The sequence below is a fragment of the Scomber scombrus genome, chromosome 2 (genome assembly GCF_963691925.1).
Source record: "Scomber scombrus chromosome 2, fScoSco1.1, whole genome shotgun sequence".
NCBI lineage: Eukaryota > Metazoa > Chordata > Actinopteri > Scombriformes > Scombridae > Scomber > Scomber scombrus.
In genome coordinates this window covers 12,430,174-12,446,056 of record NC_084971.1, presented here as the reverse complement: position 1 = coordinate 12,446,056, position 15,883 = coordinate 12,430,174, and the positions used below count along the sequence as shown (strand labels likewise).

General features: G+C 38.9%; 1 protein-coding gene across 1 annotated transcript; it reads right to left on the bottom strand.

Annotated features, from left to right (window-relative positions):
• Positions 1-5,866: 5,866 nt before the first annotated feature.
• On the bottom strand, positions 5,867-15,883 carry clta (clathrin, light chain A). Its single transcript, XM_062427823.1, has 5 exons — positions 15,620-15,883; positions 14,652-14,680; positions 13,032-13,149; positions 12,734-12,845; positions 5,867-7,065 (listed from the first exon to the last, which is right to left on the bottom strand). The coding sequence occupies exons 1-5, from the start codon at positions 15,795-15,797 to the stop codon at positions 6,894-6,896; spliced, it is 609 nt and encodes a 202-aa protein (XP_062283807.1). The 5' UTR covers positions 15,798-15,883; the 3' UTR covers positions 5,867-6,893.

Below are 15,883 nucleotides of genomic sequence, written 5' to 3'. Positions count from 1 at the left end.
CCGACCGGAACACTTATTGTGCTGCACATCCGCATTTGTGGTCTAACGTAAAAACCGGTCCTGTCCACATGGTAACCCTAGATTTGCGAAATATCTCGCGAGAGTAATCATTTCAACCCACACTGTAATCTGCCCTTGGCCCAAACTAACTGTTTTTTGTCTCTAAACCTAAGTAGATGTTGACTATAGTGTTATCACATCATAAAACATAATTATTTTTTCACAATGACAAAAAACGCGTACAAATCTCGCGAGAGTTTGACAAATGTAGGATTACCCTCTAAACACGACTGTACAATCCGGATTTCCTTACAATATAAATACACGTACTTATAAAACACAGGTGAGGAGTTGGATGAACAAACATTTGCTGAATCACTTTCTTTAACCTCAAGTCACCTGGACACCTCTGGACAGAGAACATCTTGGCCAAAACATGGAAAAAAGTACTTATGGTAATGTGTCAGCATCTGCATTTCTACAATATGTTGGTAAATATATATAACACAGAAGGTGAGACTGGTGAAAAGTTCTCCCACACTTATACTATAATAAAACCTGAAAAAATAGAAAACTATTGACAGAAAGATGTCTCAAATGATGAGCAATTCAAGAACTGCCTTGCAACTATTTCAGCAAGTTTCTAAAAATAAATCAGACGAAACACTGTTAGTCGCCATACCTGTCACACTAGTGTCATGATTGCAACAGTTAATGTGTGAAAAGCAGCCAAATTGGAAAGAGGGAAAACAGACAAAAAATGTCTCACCTATTAACTATCCCGTACCATCATTCTCATATTTTTACAGCTTTTTGTGAACTATGAAAAAAGACTATTAAATGAAAATTACAACACAGAGCATTTTAAGACCCTTTTCTTTTCTTTTCTTTTTTACAATATTAACATTTCTCAAACATTGTTTACTAGTAAGGTCCTAATTGTGGCACCTTAAAATAAACAACTTCTAGGTGAAATCCCAACACAATCTAACATTAACATTCCACACAAATGCAGTGAATTTACACAGGTACTGCATATAATTCAAATGCAGCCTATAAAATCACATATTTTACCACAATTTTATTATGATTAACAGCTGGGAAAATCAGGCAGGGACAGATCATTCCAAATACAGATGATGTTCCTTAGGAACTGTTCCTACATATGAATAATGCCACTGAGTGAGGTAGTTTTACAAGCTAACCATTGTTCCTTTGTCAATTTGGGCAGGACTGGTGCAAACATTTACTCTCTAAACACCTGTGGCCTATAGAAAGCAAACAGATGGTGTATGGATGTCACCTGATCACCTGATAATATTTGCATGCATCCATGTTCACATTTCTCTACTTAAAACTGTACAAATCACTGCTGCCAACTCCAATTCCTCTCCACTTCCATAAAGTTGGGGGACTTGCAAGAGACAGATTTTAAAAGAGAATTGTCAAAATCAGTGCAGCAAAAGTCAAGATATCCTGATTTTCACTCTTTTGTATGGGTGATCTCAGATCACAGATAAGATGCAAAGTTTCTTCACATCCCACATTTGACTGTTGACGCACTTTTAAACTGAATTACATAATTTAATGCTTAACACCACACCCTGTAATCATAGGCTTTTGGTTATTATGTTTCATTTCAACACACCTCTTTGTGTCAGCTAATGTCAATATGTAAAGTCATGTTAAGACCTATAAAGACCTTTTCTCTTTATCAAACTGTTTGTCTTCCACTCAGACACAGAGACTTAATCCTCTGCTTCTTTCTTGTCTTCCATCTCATCTTTTCTGCTATATCTTTTTCATTCTGCACAATGCTGCCCCATCTGTCCATCTTCTGCCATGGCTTCCTCTTTCTCATTCTCTTCGTCTCTTTCTCTCTCTCTCTCTCTCGTCTCTCTCTCTCTCTCTCTCTCTCTCTCTCTCTCTCTCTCTCTCTCTCTCTCTCTCTCTCTCTCTCTCTCTCCCTCCCCTCTCTCTCTCTCTCTCTCTCTCTCTCTCTCTCTCTCTCTCTCTCTCTCTCTCTCTCTCTCTCTCTCTCTCTCTCTCTTCCTCTTTATCTTTCTGTGTGCCTCTTTTCTATCATGTCCACTAAGATGCCACCTTAACAAACACAGACTCTTGAAAATATTACAGATTTTGTGAAAGAAAATAATGTTGAACGCTAGATATCTCATCATCATCTCAGTTACTGCCAACTTGACAGGGGCAATACTGTAGAAAACTGGATGATGCGATTATCAAAAGCTGCTATGGTACTATCATGTAGGGGAAAGTAATGTATCATGAATACGCTACATTTTCAATCCCACTCTTTCTCCAATAATATCTTAGTCATGTTTGAAGTAATGATGCTTCTCTTTTGTTCAGCCATGGAACTGTGTGTATGTGTATGTCTTGTCTGAACTACTGTGGTGGTTGCTGCGCTCAGGCACAGCTGAAACGAGTGATTCATCTATCAAAATTCATCACTCATGCCAATAGTGTGAATTATTGTGTATGATGCCTGTTATCTGTGTTTTTTCATGTATTGTATATGTACTTGCTGACAATATCCAACATTTTTTTATTCATGAACTGAGCTGATGAGATGAATTTTAAGAGAGTAACTTTGGGAATGTTACCTTGGCCTACCTGAGACCCCCATACCTTGTGAGCACAAACACACGGATTTTCAGTTTCTTTCTGCCAGCTGATATCCATTAACATGAGAACTGAAAACACACACACACACACACACACACACACACACACACACACACACACACATACAAAGGTTTACACACTGTTCCTTTGTCCTATTATACAAATGTTCTCTTGATCCTTACTGTCTTCCTCATAGTTTGTTGAGGGGGCATGTCGAGTGAGACAGGATGCAGTTTCCAGTCTAACTGGTCTTTATATGACAATACCAGTACTGATAAATATGCATTATAATGACAAGGCATCATTAAGGTACTGGCTTTGTCCATATTGTGTACAGATGCCAAATACAGTCGCTCCCATATCCTTCCGCCTCCCATCTGGCAAACAATTCCACAGTATAAATCCAGCAGCACCAAAATGTGCCATAGTTTTTACCCACAAGCTGTGAGACTACTAAATACTCTTACATACCTTGGCTAACAGGCCCCAACATTATGTCTGCCTTCAAAGAATATGGTGAGATCTGGTTTTAAATTAAACTTGTCAAAGAGTGAACTGTTCACAATCAGCAAGACTTCCCTAAGCCTTTCATACTCAACTTTGTCATTTAAAAAAACAACAAATGAATTTAAATATTTGGGTGTGGGAGTAACAAGGGGGCATTGCCAGCTTGTTTACGGCAAACTCTAAGTCACTATTCAAAGCGCACCATTCATAAACTCAAAGGGTGGTCCCATCTCTCCATAACTTTGACAAGCAGAATCAATGCTGTAAAAATAAATAACCTTCCAAAATGTTTGTTTCTATTTTTTTATTCTGATACAAAAATCCTCCTTAACATCCGGTGTCAAAATCATTCTAGTTTCATTTGGAACAAGAATAGACGTTGAATTAGGAAAGCTTATTTTCAAAGGTCAAGACCAGGTGGGGGAGTGCAATTACTTTATTTCCAGTTTTACAATTGGGCGTGTAACCCTTTGTCCCTTTGGGCCCAAGTTGATAAGCATGCTGAAAATCCAGTTTGGAAAGAAATAGTACACAGTTCATGCTATCTTCTACAATGCCTCTGTCATTACACTAAGAACAACCCCATTGTAACACAGTCTCTAACAATATGTATGATCTACTATGAATGGTTAAGTGGCTCTGTGCTTGCCCCTGTTTGTCCCAGCTCCATCTATCATCATTTTTAAATGTACTACCTTCAAACAACTGTGAAATAAATTGACCAAAATCCCAATTTGTCAGATTCTTCTGGACTCATTGTTATATTAAAGCATATACACCTTCCTTTCACAGTTTGCTTCATGAATCACCCTCAGAACCTCTGTTTTCCTTTGAGGCGTCAAAAAGGGGGGACAACTTATTTTATTTATGATTATAACTGCAGATTCTAAGGTCTGGAGATTTGGGGATGGCTTTGATGGTGGAGCAGTGGAGATAAACCCTGAAAGGGCTGCATACAGCCTCAATCTGTGCACAGTGTGGCCTCATTCAATTCAATGTGCTGCATCACCTCTAAAGTCAAACCCTCTAAAATGTTCCCAGATTTAGATTCTACCTGTGACAGAAAGAATGTTTTTCTTTTTCTTCATTGTTTTTCTTTTTATAATGCTGTGTGGCTGATCTGTATGTTCTAAAAAAGCCATTAAAATATGTTGAAGAAAAGAGAGAGAAACAAAAGTGAGAAGAGAAGAGAAGAGAAGAGAAGAGAAGAGAAGAGAAGAGAAGAGAAGAGAAGAGAAAATGAGAGGAGAGGAGGTTAAAATGACTCCACAACAGCCATTTACATGTGAATCAGGTTCCAGGTGCACACACACGCACACACACAGACACACAAAGGCATTCAGTGCGGATATTGAAGATCCTGCATTATACTGAGAAGAATTACTTTAACTCTTTTATGTGTTTGCAATAAAACTTGCATGGAATCTTTCATTGGAAGACCTGAACACTAAGTTTATCCTATACTGTGACTAAAATCCTTTTAGTCATGAAATCCTTTAAAACTATACAGACAAATGTGCTAAAATGTTTGGCTGAATTTCAACACTTTTCAGTTGGGAATCCATTATTTTTTAAATATGAACATCCACAAAATGGACTGTAATTTTTAATTGTGCTTGACAACCTGCCGTTTATATCTGTAGAAGAAAAAACAACAATAAAAATATGAATGTGCTGCTGGCCGTTCATCATTTGTCATCAATTTATTCAGCCAAAAACCAACTTTATTTTATGTCTGAAGTCTCATATCTCATATATTGTGAGAAACCCCACCTAAATGTCATTCTCATTGTCATTCATAGTTATAGAATATAAATTAGCAGTGGTACGTGTATATTATCAAGCTGTATGAACTACAGTACATAATGACAGGTCCTATCCTGTCTTCCTGCAATTAGCAGGCAAACTGTTATGAGAATAATGAAAGGACAAGATACCCCAAAACAATAAACAATGACATGTAAAAACATGTTGCCATTACTGACTCCTGGATACCAAATATGTCTGTTTGGTATCACGGGACCTCCGTAAAACACAGAAGAGGCAAAAACAGACAATGTAAGTGAGAATATATACTGATGGCATACATATTACATGTGTGTACTTGTATGCTTTACATTCAAATTTATATTTGAATGAATGAATAATTAATTGAAAACACTCTGTGGACTGTTGTGATATGACTAAGTTCCTCAGATGCTCTGATAGCAAACAGCTGATTTTTTACCTTCTACTGAGACAGTACGATCAAAAAATGTGCCTGGAGTACAACTGAATATTTTGACTGCAGAACTATGCTTGCTGTATGGAGACTGAAAACTGAATTTTCCTTAGTAGGCTTGGCTTGATGTAGTTTGTTCATTTGTTACAAAGCTTTTTGCCCCATTCTATCATCTTTCCAATATCATCATCAATCATGACTTGATTAGAGACTGGTTATGTAATAATAATAATGTTGCACAATGGTATAACTATTCGTTAAAATAATCAAATGTATTTTCAAGTGGTAAAACCAGAACTCAATCCCCCAAGAGCATTCAAATGACAGCACAAATACTGAGAAATCAACATGAAGTCAGATATTTGAGTTGGTGGATTCTGCTCCATTATGGACACAAATTGATTTAGTTTTAAAGGTCAACTCACATCTTCCTAATCGACACATTCACACATTTAATATCCAGTTAAAGAATAACAGGACGACAGCTTTGATTCACGTTTTACTGATATTGAAATCAAATGGACAATGAACACGCATGGTCAAGCAACAGCTGGCTAACATCTAGTTCTCTTTAAAACCACAACTGTCTAATTTCAATGACAAACGTTTTAAATTCTGTATATATATTGCCTTCTGTATATGTACATAAGTACACGCATAGAGTACATACACACACACTGTAGAGGTTTACACACACACATACAAACGGGTCACATTTATTGTAATGACTGGACTTTGTTCAGTTCCTGACTGGAGAGGGGAGAGAGGCTTTTCAAAAAAGGAAATGCATAGATTGGAAAATTTAACACAATATGCCACAAACAGGCTCTACAAACACAGTTCAAAGCACACACACTGAAATTGGAGTTTTGTCTCGAGAGTTTGGTCCTTAAAAAAAAAACAATAATACAGAAAATTCTTAAGAAGATTGAAAACATGAGGTGAACAGAACCATTTAACAACCCTCTTAGGTCAGAGGAGGTTTAATGAGGCTGACAGGCTAAGAGTTAGAGCACAGCATCATGGGAATGATATTGTTTGGGGGCCATGTGAAGCAGCAGGTTGTAGTGTAGCTGTAGGCCCAAACAAACATCAACCCTTCCCTTTTAGTGTCAATACTCGACACCCTAACACTAGTGTTACACAAGACCACAGGCTTGTGTAGACCTAAGTGGCCTTGATCTCAGTACATTTAAAGAGGAAAAGGAATTACAAGGTCTTGATTGGGTTGTGGAAAAGGTGCACACCAGTAAAAACCCTACAGAGGGCAGATAATGGTGAGCTGGTGCTTTGAGGCTAATCTCTACAGCCCTGCCTGGAGGAGACAGATGATGTATGACCACCGGCTATATCCTTCTGCTAGAAAAAAAACAGGGCTGTGCATGGCAAATAGATATGGACAGAAAGGGTGTAAGCCCACTTTTCTTCAGAATACAGATGTGGGACATCAGTAGTTGGATTTCTCGGTGTGTGGTGATAGAAGATGATATGGAATGAAGCTCTGAGTTGCATTCACTGCCTAGCGGACCAGCGGGGACTGCTTCAGGGAGATGAGGACGGAGCGCATGCGGGACACGTCTTTGGCCTGCTTGCTGGACTTGGGGTTGAAGTCGCAGAGCCGAGCCACCCGCTCCCACTCGGTGCCAGGGTTGTTCTCGTCCATCTCTGAAATCATGGCTTCCTCAGCCGCCCTACATGCCACAAAGGAGACGAGGAGGAGAACAGGACAAGAAAAAGAGAGCAGTCAGTGGAGGAAGAGATGAGATACACGTCAGTACATGTAAAGTACAACCCTGAGAAAGTTCTCTGCTGATAACCAACACACAAAAGTTCTGATGGAAAACTCAGTTCCTACTGGGCTCAACAGTGCTGGCTCCAGCACGAATGATTGGATTCAATTCAAAGTTCAAATTTCTGTTTGAAATCAAGCTTTCAGAAATACTCCTCTTTGCTAATCTGTTAAGTATAAATCTCTGCAGTTTATCTCCTTTTTTTTGGCTCAGTGGGACTTTGTTGGTTCAGCATAGTCTAACTCAGGGAAGAACAGTCTAATTACCACACAGAAACGAACATCCATCTGTCTTTTAATGCCCGCAAAGAGAAACAAGCTACAACAGTTTCATTACTGGTGGCATGCCCCCTTCTCCCCCAACTCTGCTTTCACGTTGCAGCACGGTCGCCTGTATTTTCAACTCTCCACGACAGTGAGGGGAGGTACATTTAAAACACTGATGAGAAATCCAAAGATTTAAAAAAAACTAAAGCTAAAGAAAAAAGTATTTTTAAAGAGGTCTGGTAAGCATTTTCTGTTGGTTAAAAATGCAGTTCTGGACAGAACTGAAGGAGGGGAGTTTGCCCACTCCCACAAACATCAACTTGCCAAGTGCTTGCATATTTACAATGTTCTCTTTCCTCTGCAAGACCCAAGTATAGAGAAGATAACCTCATCTGTATACTTGTCCTTGATTAAAAAGAACACCAGAGGCAAGTTGTTGTTTTTTTTAACCAAGCCCAAGAGAACTGGAAGCAGTACTGGGCCTTGCTGAGCCATGCATTGTGCAGCGGCTGAAAAGCAGGCTATTTGGAGGAGGGGGGTGGGGTGGGGCAGCAAAGAATGAGTTTACTATGATTTCATGTGTCATATTTGAGGAACAGATCAATTAACGTCTTGTTGGTGAGGGTTGAGGTGTTTCTGAAACATCTATCAAACCAAAACAAGTGAGATTTACACTACAGGGCTTACCATATAAGACTTGAAATTAAAAGAAAAAAATAAATAAAATAAAAAGTAAAAAAAAACCCAACAACAATTAAAAATAAAAAATAAATAAAAATGGATCAATGCCACTATCACAAGACATTTTATGATGCAAGCCACAGATTATGGCTAAACAAATGTAAGCCTTCATCCCAGCCCACCCGCAAACAGTAATAATTCCACTGCCGTAATATTCTGTACTTTTTCTACTGCCCCGCCACCCCCCACCCCCAGCAAACTGCAGGCACAAGCTTGGCTACCAACTACGACACAGTACACAAAGCAAAATGGGGATGAGAAGCCAATGAACATTCACTGTCACAACCCACTACAAATACACAAGGGACTGGAGGGAGACCACAACATCACAGAGGGGACAATAAACCAAACCTCTATCTAGGCAGTGGACTCTAACTGTCGACTCTTGTAAGCTGCAAATCTGTGCAAACGCATACTGATCTAACACAGACACACACACACACACAGAACTGAAACTATCCCCTGTCAAAAATATCAGTTATTTGGATGTTCTGGGGTTTCATGTTTTTACTTAACTGGTCTAGGCGGTAGCAAGGATGGTTAATGTGTGTGCTTTAAGGTGCATAGGAAAAGAAAACAGGGAGAAACAGTTTCACAAGTCAGAATTTAGAAAAGAGAGAGAGAGAAAGAGAAGGGGGGAGGGGACGAAATGAAAGACAACAAAAATGAGCTAAATGCAGATGTTAAAGCCAGCATGCAAAAGCAACATTTTTTAAAATTTCTTTCTTTTTTTTTTCCAAAGTGTTCTACATAATGATGAGTGTGCAGCCTTTGGTTTGGTTCGTAGAAAGGATAAATCTTCGAACCGCTTCGTGGCTTATATTTATCAGTTACACACACACATATGGGTTGTTATGGCCTGGGGTCTCATTTATAAAACACAGTGGATTCTTTTTCAATAGGTTAGGCAATAATCAGGCAATCATCAGCAATCTGTTCTTGATTGTAGAAAAATGTGTTCAGCTCTCACATTTTTTTAATTGCAGAGACTTCTGTGTAGGAGGTGGCATTCACATCATTCAAGCTGAGTGTTTATAAATGAGGCCCCTGGAGTTCCCGTCAGACTCGCACCAACATTATGAAGGAGGAAGTCGAGTGATTCTGTGTCTTTCTACGCAAACTGCTTAAAAAGCATTTGTTCCATGGTATACAGGAAATTCCATCTTTAAGGGAACAATACACTGCATTGAGGTGTATACATAAAAAAACCCTCTGACTACCAATACAAAACATGTTCTCCAATCTTAAGACAAAAACATTTTGCTCTGGGCCGTGAAAACCACGAGCATGTGTACATGAATAGTTACAATACAGCACAATGGAAATGTGCTCCAGACACTTCCCTGTTCTCTGAGCGGCTGAGACTGTCACTAAAATGAGAATAGCCGGTCTGCCCTGAAGGTCAGTCCACCTTAAGTGAGCCTGGTCAGGATCTAATGGACAGTTCATTCCTGCTCCGTCACAAGAGGCTAACCCCATTCACTTTAATCAGCGGGTCGCAACTGTTGAACTTTTAACCAGTATGAGGGTGAGGTGCTGCTGATAACAGGAACACAGGCACTAAAAAGCCGCCTCGCTCAACTAAAAGCCCGCTTCTAGCATCCAGGCGACATTAATTGTGACAGATGTGCACAACGTGATGTTGATGGTGAAACAATGTATCTTGCAGCCGTACCACACTTCATATCTATCATATACGCATTTATAAAAACATACTTTTTTAACATATATATATACTGAGTACAAATCTAACGCAGCTCACCATTCTTGAATAAGCCAAAGTAGAAACAACATCTGTGTACACCACAATGCAGGCTGAGGGATGTTACCAAATAATCCGACTGCAAAACCAAAGGCTGCACAGCTCGGGCTACTGGACAGCTGGCAAATTACCATGTCATCCTGTAGGACAGCAGTACCTACACAGCAGCTAATATTCTGATAAAGCATGAACACAGTTCAGTTTGAAGCAGTTGTGTATCCATGATATGGCCAGTGGTGCCATTAATGAACTCTTTCCTGTACATTTGAGTGCTGGACGCTTATTTTAGTCAAGTCAAGACATCAGCATTAACTGCAGACTAATTTAAGATCAGATTCATAGAAACATAGGTACATCTGAAGAGGTTTTTAATGATCTCTTAACTATTAATGACAGAACAAACCGGAGTTTCTTCATTCTACAGAGAGCAGAGTTAAAGTCTAATAAGATTTAGTTATATAAGGTACATAAAAATAAAAGTAAAAATCCGTAGTTTGTTTAAAAGGAACCATGGCAAAAAAAACATCTAATAACTACAAAGAACACTAGCTTAAATTCACATTATTCACTTTTCAGATAATTTTTATGTATCTGGGTCCCACACAGTGTAGCATAGATGAGTTTGAAAGGAGATACAACTATACCTACACGCACTAGATTTAAGATGTAATGGATGTAAACACAACTGCTTCAAACAAATCTATAAAGCATCCTCCTGAATAACAGTCTGTAGATTAAAACCACATTAAAAAAAGGTGTTAAGTAAAAGCAAAACACTTTCTGTGAGAGTTCATACGATTAATGTCAGCAAGAATTAATTGTTGGAAACTTATGAAATGCATTTTGCAAAATATTTTGCTGAAATGGGTTGAAGAGAAACAGTATGGAAGTGAGTAATGATGGAGAAATCGACACAGGCACAGTTATGAAAGAATGATTGATTTCCGTGGATGTGACTGAGGAGTTTGACAGTGTGCATGCAGACGGGCATCAACTCACAAATGACATGCAGACATATGAGGTGGAAGTGATAACTGTGGTTTAAATTTGGTAAAATAAATAAATAGCTACTAGAAGCTAGATGAAGAGAGAGACAATCCAAGTAGTTAAAAATGGACTAAAACTAAAGATGTAACTAAAACATGGCAACATAGCGAGGGGTAACTAATGCCCTAACTAATGAGATGAATATGATGTCAATAGTTGGATTCTGGGAGTTGTTGACAATGGAGAAAACAAAAAAAAAGATGAAAAAGGAGGATGTTAGTTGGAGCAACATACACATAACCAATGAGCTCAGAGAAGGGCTGCTTGTAGAAGTCTTCATCCAGCACCCTGGACAAACATCCGCCCAAACGACAGAGCAGCAAGAAGGCAGGAGAAAAGAGAGACAGTGGTAAAAGGGAGAAGAGGATGGAAACACAAGCATTATAGGTTACCACACAGTAATAAGCTCAGGCATATCATCAAAAGGTTTAGGCTTTTGGATGGACTTCCGAATGCAGTGTTGGGGAAATACCTAATTATACACAGTTAGGTCTGGCAATGTGCAGAAAAACAGCATCAGCACTTTGCATTTAAAAAAAAAATTACACTAAAAAAGAGAATGAATTCAAACAGGATCAAATGTCCTTTTTGAAGTGATTAAATTGAAATAAAATAAATGATTAGTTGTTGACTCGCATTTGAATGTTGTTGAACACTTTGATTGCTGTAAGTAGGATTACAGGGGTGTGTACATTTGATCAATTAGTGATTAGTTGCGTAGATTAGTTGACAAAACCAGAAATACATTAATAAAAAATGTTTTTTCTTTTGGTAAAATAGACACCATGCTTCCACATTGTATGATCTGTTGAGGGCAGTCAAGGTGAGAAGGGAGCCTGCTGGCTGCTGGTAGTATATTATTAATTAAGCCGTGAGGCTACATTACAATGCAGAGGAAACGGAGCCAGAAACTTTGGCGATTCAACCAAATCATCCAACATCCACCTGGTAACTTTTACACAAACATACTGGCCATGGTACAGTTATGGAGTGACTGTATATTAGTCAACACCAATTACCAAAGTGATTCAGAGATAACTCGTTTGAGCCACTGTGCTCCACTAAAAATAACAGGAAGCCAAACACACAGTCAAGTGGAGCTGCCCATTAAGAGGCAGCCCACTGTCAGGGGATCGGACAACTTACACTCAAATCTGGCAGACAGCTGTTTGTGCTCCACCACAGATAATATAATAATTAAAACACAACACATTTTTATAGTGGCTGGCTAGATTAATTGTAAAGTTAGTAAACATCTAACTTTAGCTGTATCTTAAGGAGAGGTCTCAAGATACTTCAGCTGAGCAGTCAGCTGTGTACTGCCATTATACTAAAAACCAATCAACTGAAACCAAGACAAACACACAGCAGTATTTGCTACAGGGCTTTGATATTGGATAAGCAGCAACTCTGGGCATCAAATCTCGACATCTCAGGTAGACCCCTCAAAAAAAGGCTTGTCTTCAAGTTAATGAAAAAATGAAATGGTAACTGGTGGAATTGGGCTATTGACAGTTAGGTTTATTGAAACTACTCCATTTTACTGAACCAAATCCTAGTATTATATGATTACCCGCACCTAAGTTGAGTGTGTGCAATTACTTGTCATACCATTTTCACTTAAAACTTGGTCAAATATCTTGTGTTACTGTGAATCCTTCACATCATTATTTTGACTGTTTTTGTCAAGACTGTAAATGCAGTTGAGATCAGACCTTCCTCATTTCCATTGATCCCTCTTTGAAGTCAGTACCTGTTATTGGATTTGGTTTTCTCCAGCTGCTCATCCTGTCTGGCGTGCCACTCCTCCAGCTCCACCTTGGCCTTGGTCTTCCACTCTGTCTCCTGCTTGCGAGAGTTATCATCTGGGGGAAGGAGATGAGTGAGAAGAGGAAACAAAGAAGTGGAGATGCAGATGGGAGGATTAGGTAACATAATAAATAACAGGAATTGGGAAAGGAAGAGTTATGTGTTGGATTTGGCACATCTCAGAGAGCGATGTTGTCTGTCCCACTTCTCTTAATTAAAAAAATTCTCTGGTCTGTGCTTACCAAGCACATCCAGTCTCTCTCTTTGCTCCTCCCTCCACTTGCGTAGGCTTTCAGGTTCGGCCTGCAGGCGGTCTGCGCTGGAAATTGCTGCATAGGCGTCTGATGGACCGTTGCTTTCCTAAGAAACAACGGACGTGATGATGAGCAGAAATGATTGTGTTACTTCATAAAAACATATCAATGACATTTCCATATAAATGGTGAAGAAACATCCGGGCACTTCCTAGATTATTAGAACAAAAAAAACAAAAATCCGACTGACTTTATGTTCAATCAAGCTAAGCTTCTCTTGCTGCCAGGAAGAAGTCCTTACAGTGCAAATCGCAGCAATGTTGCAATGACAGCACAGGAAAAAGGAAGTTGAAGCAGCACTAACAGTCAGATAGTAAAAACCTCTGAGGCGGATACTGAAATCACAACGTTTCCACACCATCACTTGAATATTAGGCATGGTATTTACATTTCATAAAATGGGAATGCTGCATAACTGTTGTGTAAAATTAAGAAAAGACACAAGGAGCAAATCTAATTTACTCACCTTAAGGATCATTGTAGTTATTTAGTCTTTATTTTTGTAGTTTTGGCCAACATTCACATCAGAAATTATGACATTATCACTGAGTAATTTACTGAGATGGCCAAGAAACACAAGCAGTCAGACAATCAATAAATCACATGATTACTTTAAAGGAAGTGCATTGCCTTAGTCTCGACTTCCATATCTCATAATTGTGGCTTATTATCTCATAATTACAAGAAGCAGCCATGTTTCATTAGGAGCAGTTAGTACGAGATGCTTCATGTGTAGAGTACAAGTCACATATTCAAACCATGAAAATTAGTAACCCTAACTGAATACTGTGGAACCGTTTGGTAACAAATATAACAATATAAAAATGTTTGCAGTGAAAATATCACTGAAATTCTCATCAGGTCACAGAACATGGAGTAACACCTTCAGGTCACACAATCCAATGTAATCACATTACACTGTAACAGAGATCTCATAATTATAAAATACTGAACTTACGATTACTAGTTAAGGTGTTTGTTTGTTTTGGCCTTGCTGGTTTGTTACCCAAACTGTCAAATGTATTAGCTTGTTTTGATCTCTTTTAGCTGAAGACTAATCTACATCTTAAAATCACAAATGTAAACATCTATGACAATTTACAGACAGACTTCCAGGCTCAGCTTCGACCTGCTGTGCCGTACTGGCTGTAGTTGTGCACACACACAGTTATCCTGTGAAATGGAGGATTATTCCTGACATTTCAGAGGACAACAGATGAACACACACGTTTGCTAAGAGACAGCAAGCAAAAGCTCAACATTTAACCTCATTTCATGGCTTAAAAGTGCAACGAGAAAATCTTAGCCCCTTAGTTAGCTACCCTGTTGAAAGCTTCGGAGAACATTTTTTTCTCCAAAATGGAAACCAAACCATCAATGTGGTTTGATTTGGACCAAGTGTGTATATGTGTGTACATCATGAGCACAAATAGGCAGCAAAAGAAGAAGAAAAATGCTCCCTCATTCATACATGAGCAGAAGAAATTACTAATTTGACTGTTTAAAGGCTTAATTACCCAGATCGAAAACAATGTGACAAATTATTACCTCATGAAGCTCTCCGTTGACAGCACCATCTAGAAAGATACAATGAAAACAGCTGTTACAAATCAAGCAGGCAAATCAAATGACAGAAAAGGTAAAAATATATGTGTATATATATATACATGTTTGCAAAGAAAACAACAAAAGCTTTACAGCAGTAGTAGTCCTTTACTACTGCTGAATCCTCAAGATTTTCACTCACACATATTTCCTAACCTATATGTCAGCACTTTTGACCAGCTACTATTGCTAAACCACAACGAAGCTGCAGCTTAAGGAAATGAGGCAGTCCTGTCCAAAGGTCACTGAGCTCCATCAGTTTCCTCTTGTGGCTGCATAGTTAGCTACGTGTAGCACTGCCAGCTAGCAGTCAGGCTTGATAAGAAGCTTTTACTGACTGATGTTATCAAAGCTTCATGTTCACTGGCCTAGTATGAGCAACAACACAACAATATTCACAAATATACACAAGTAATGACTATATAGAGATGAAACCGTTTCTGTTGACTGTAAACAGGACACAAACTGAGCAAAGAAGCAAACAGTACTGTTCAGATATACACAGTACGTTCAATTTATTGCACATTTTGTATTTTAGACTAAAATGAATTGATATGATACTTAGGTACAGTTGGTATTATAGTGTTTCAGTTAGCATTCATTCATTTAAGAAACAGTGTCGAAAGCTTTAATCATCATCACATCACAAACACTAACTAATCATTCAGAGTTTTCCTTTGACTACATTTATCAATAACAGATACAGTATTTAATTTAACTTACCAGCTGTGCTAACGTTAGCAAGCTGGCTAGAAGAGCACCAGCTCCACTGTCCATTTGGGACCAAAATAACGTTTAACGCTAATACTAACGGTTTAGCAACATACACACCAATATTGAATTATGGATAAAAAGACAGATAATGTTAAACGGAGGCAAATTGCCGCCGCTTGACCTCAGCAGTGACCCACCGGTGGTGTCTCCCAGCGACGACGGGACCTCTCCGCTGTCCAGGATGCTGAATCCTTCGTCGTTTTCAATCCCCGCGATTTCGCTCTCCTGCTGGGCCAAGAAAGCGGCCGCAGGGTCCTCTTCCGAGCCGACGCCGTTTCCAGCAGCGGGCGCGTTGAGCATGTCAAAATCATCCATGATTGTGTGTACTTTTTGTGGGAGAATAAGTGTGAGAAAGCCCTGAGCAGGTGTAACGGTTGACCGAAACCGATTAACTCAACGGG

What these genes read in the sequence shown, in the direction of transcription:
- clta (XM_062427823.1), bottom strand. Translation starts at nt 15,797, where the DNA reads ATGGATGATTTTGACATGCTCAACGCGCCCGCTGCTGGAAACGGCGTC. An exon ending in GTCGCTGGGAGACACCACCG is followed by an intron (nt 14,681 to 15,619) that starts GTGGGTCACTGC and finishes GTATCTTTCTAG; the next exon opens with ATGGTGCTGTCAACGGAGAG. An exon ending in AAAACCAAATCCAATAACAG is followed by an intron (nt 7,066 to 12,733) that starts GTACTGACTTCA and finishes TGTGGCATGTAG; the next exon opens with GGCGGCTGAGGAAGCCATGA.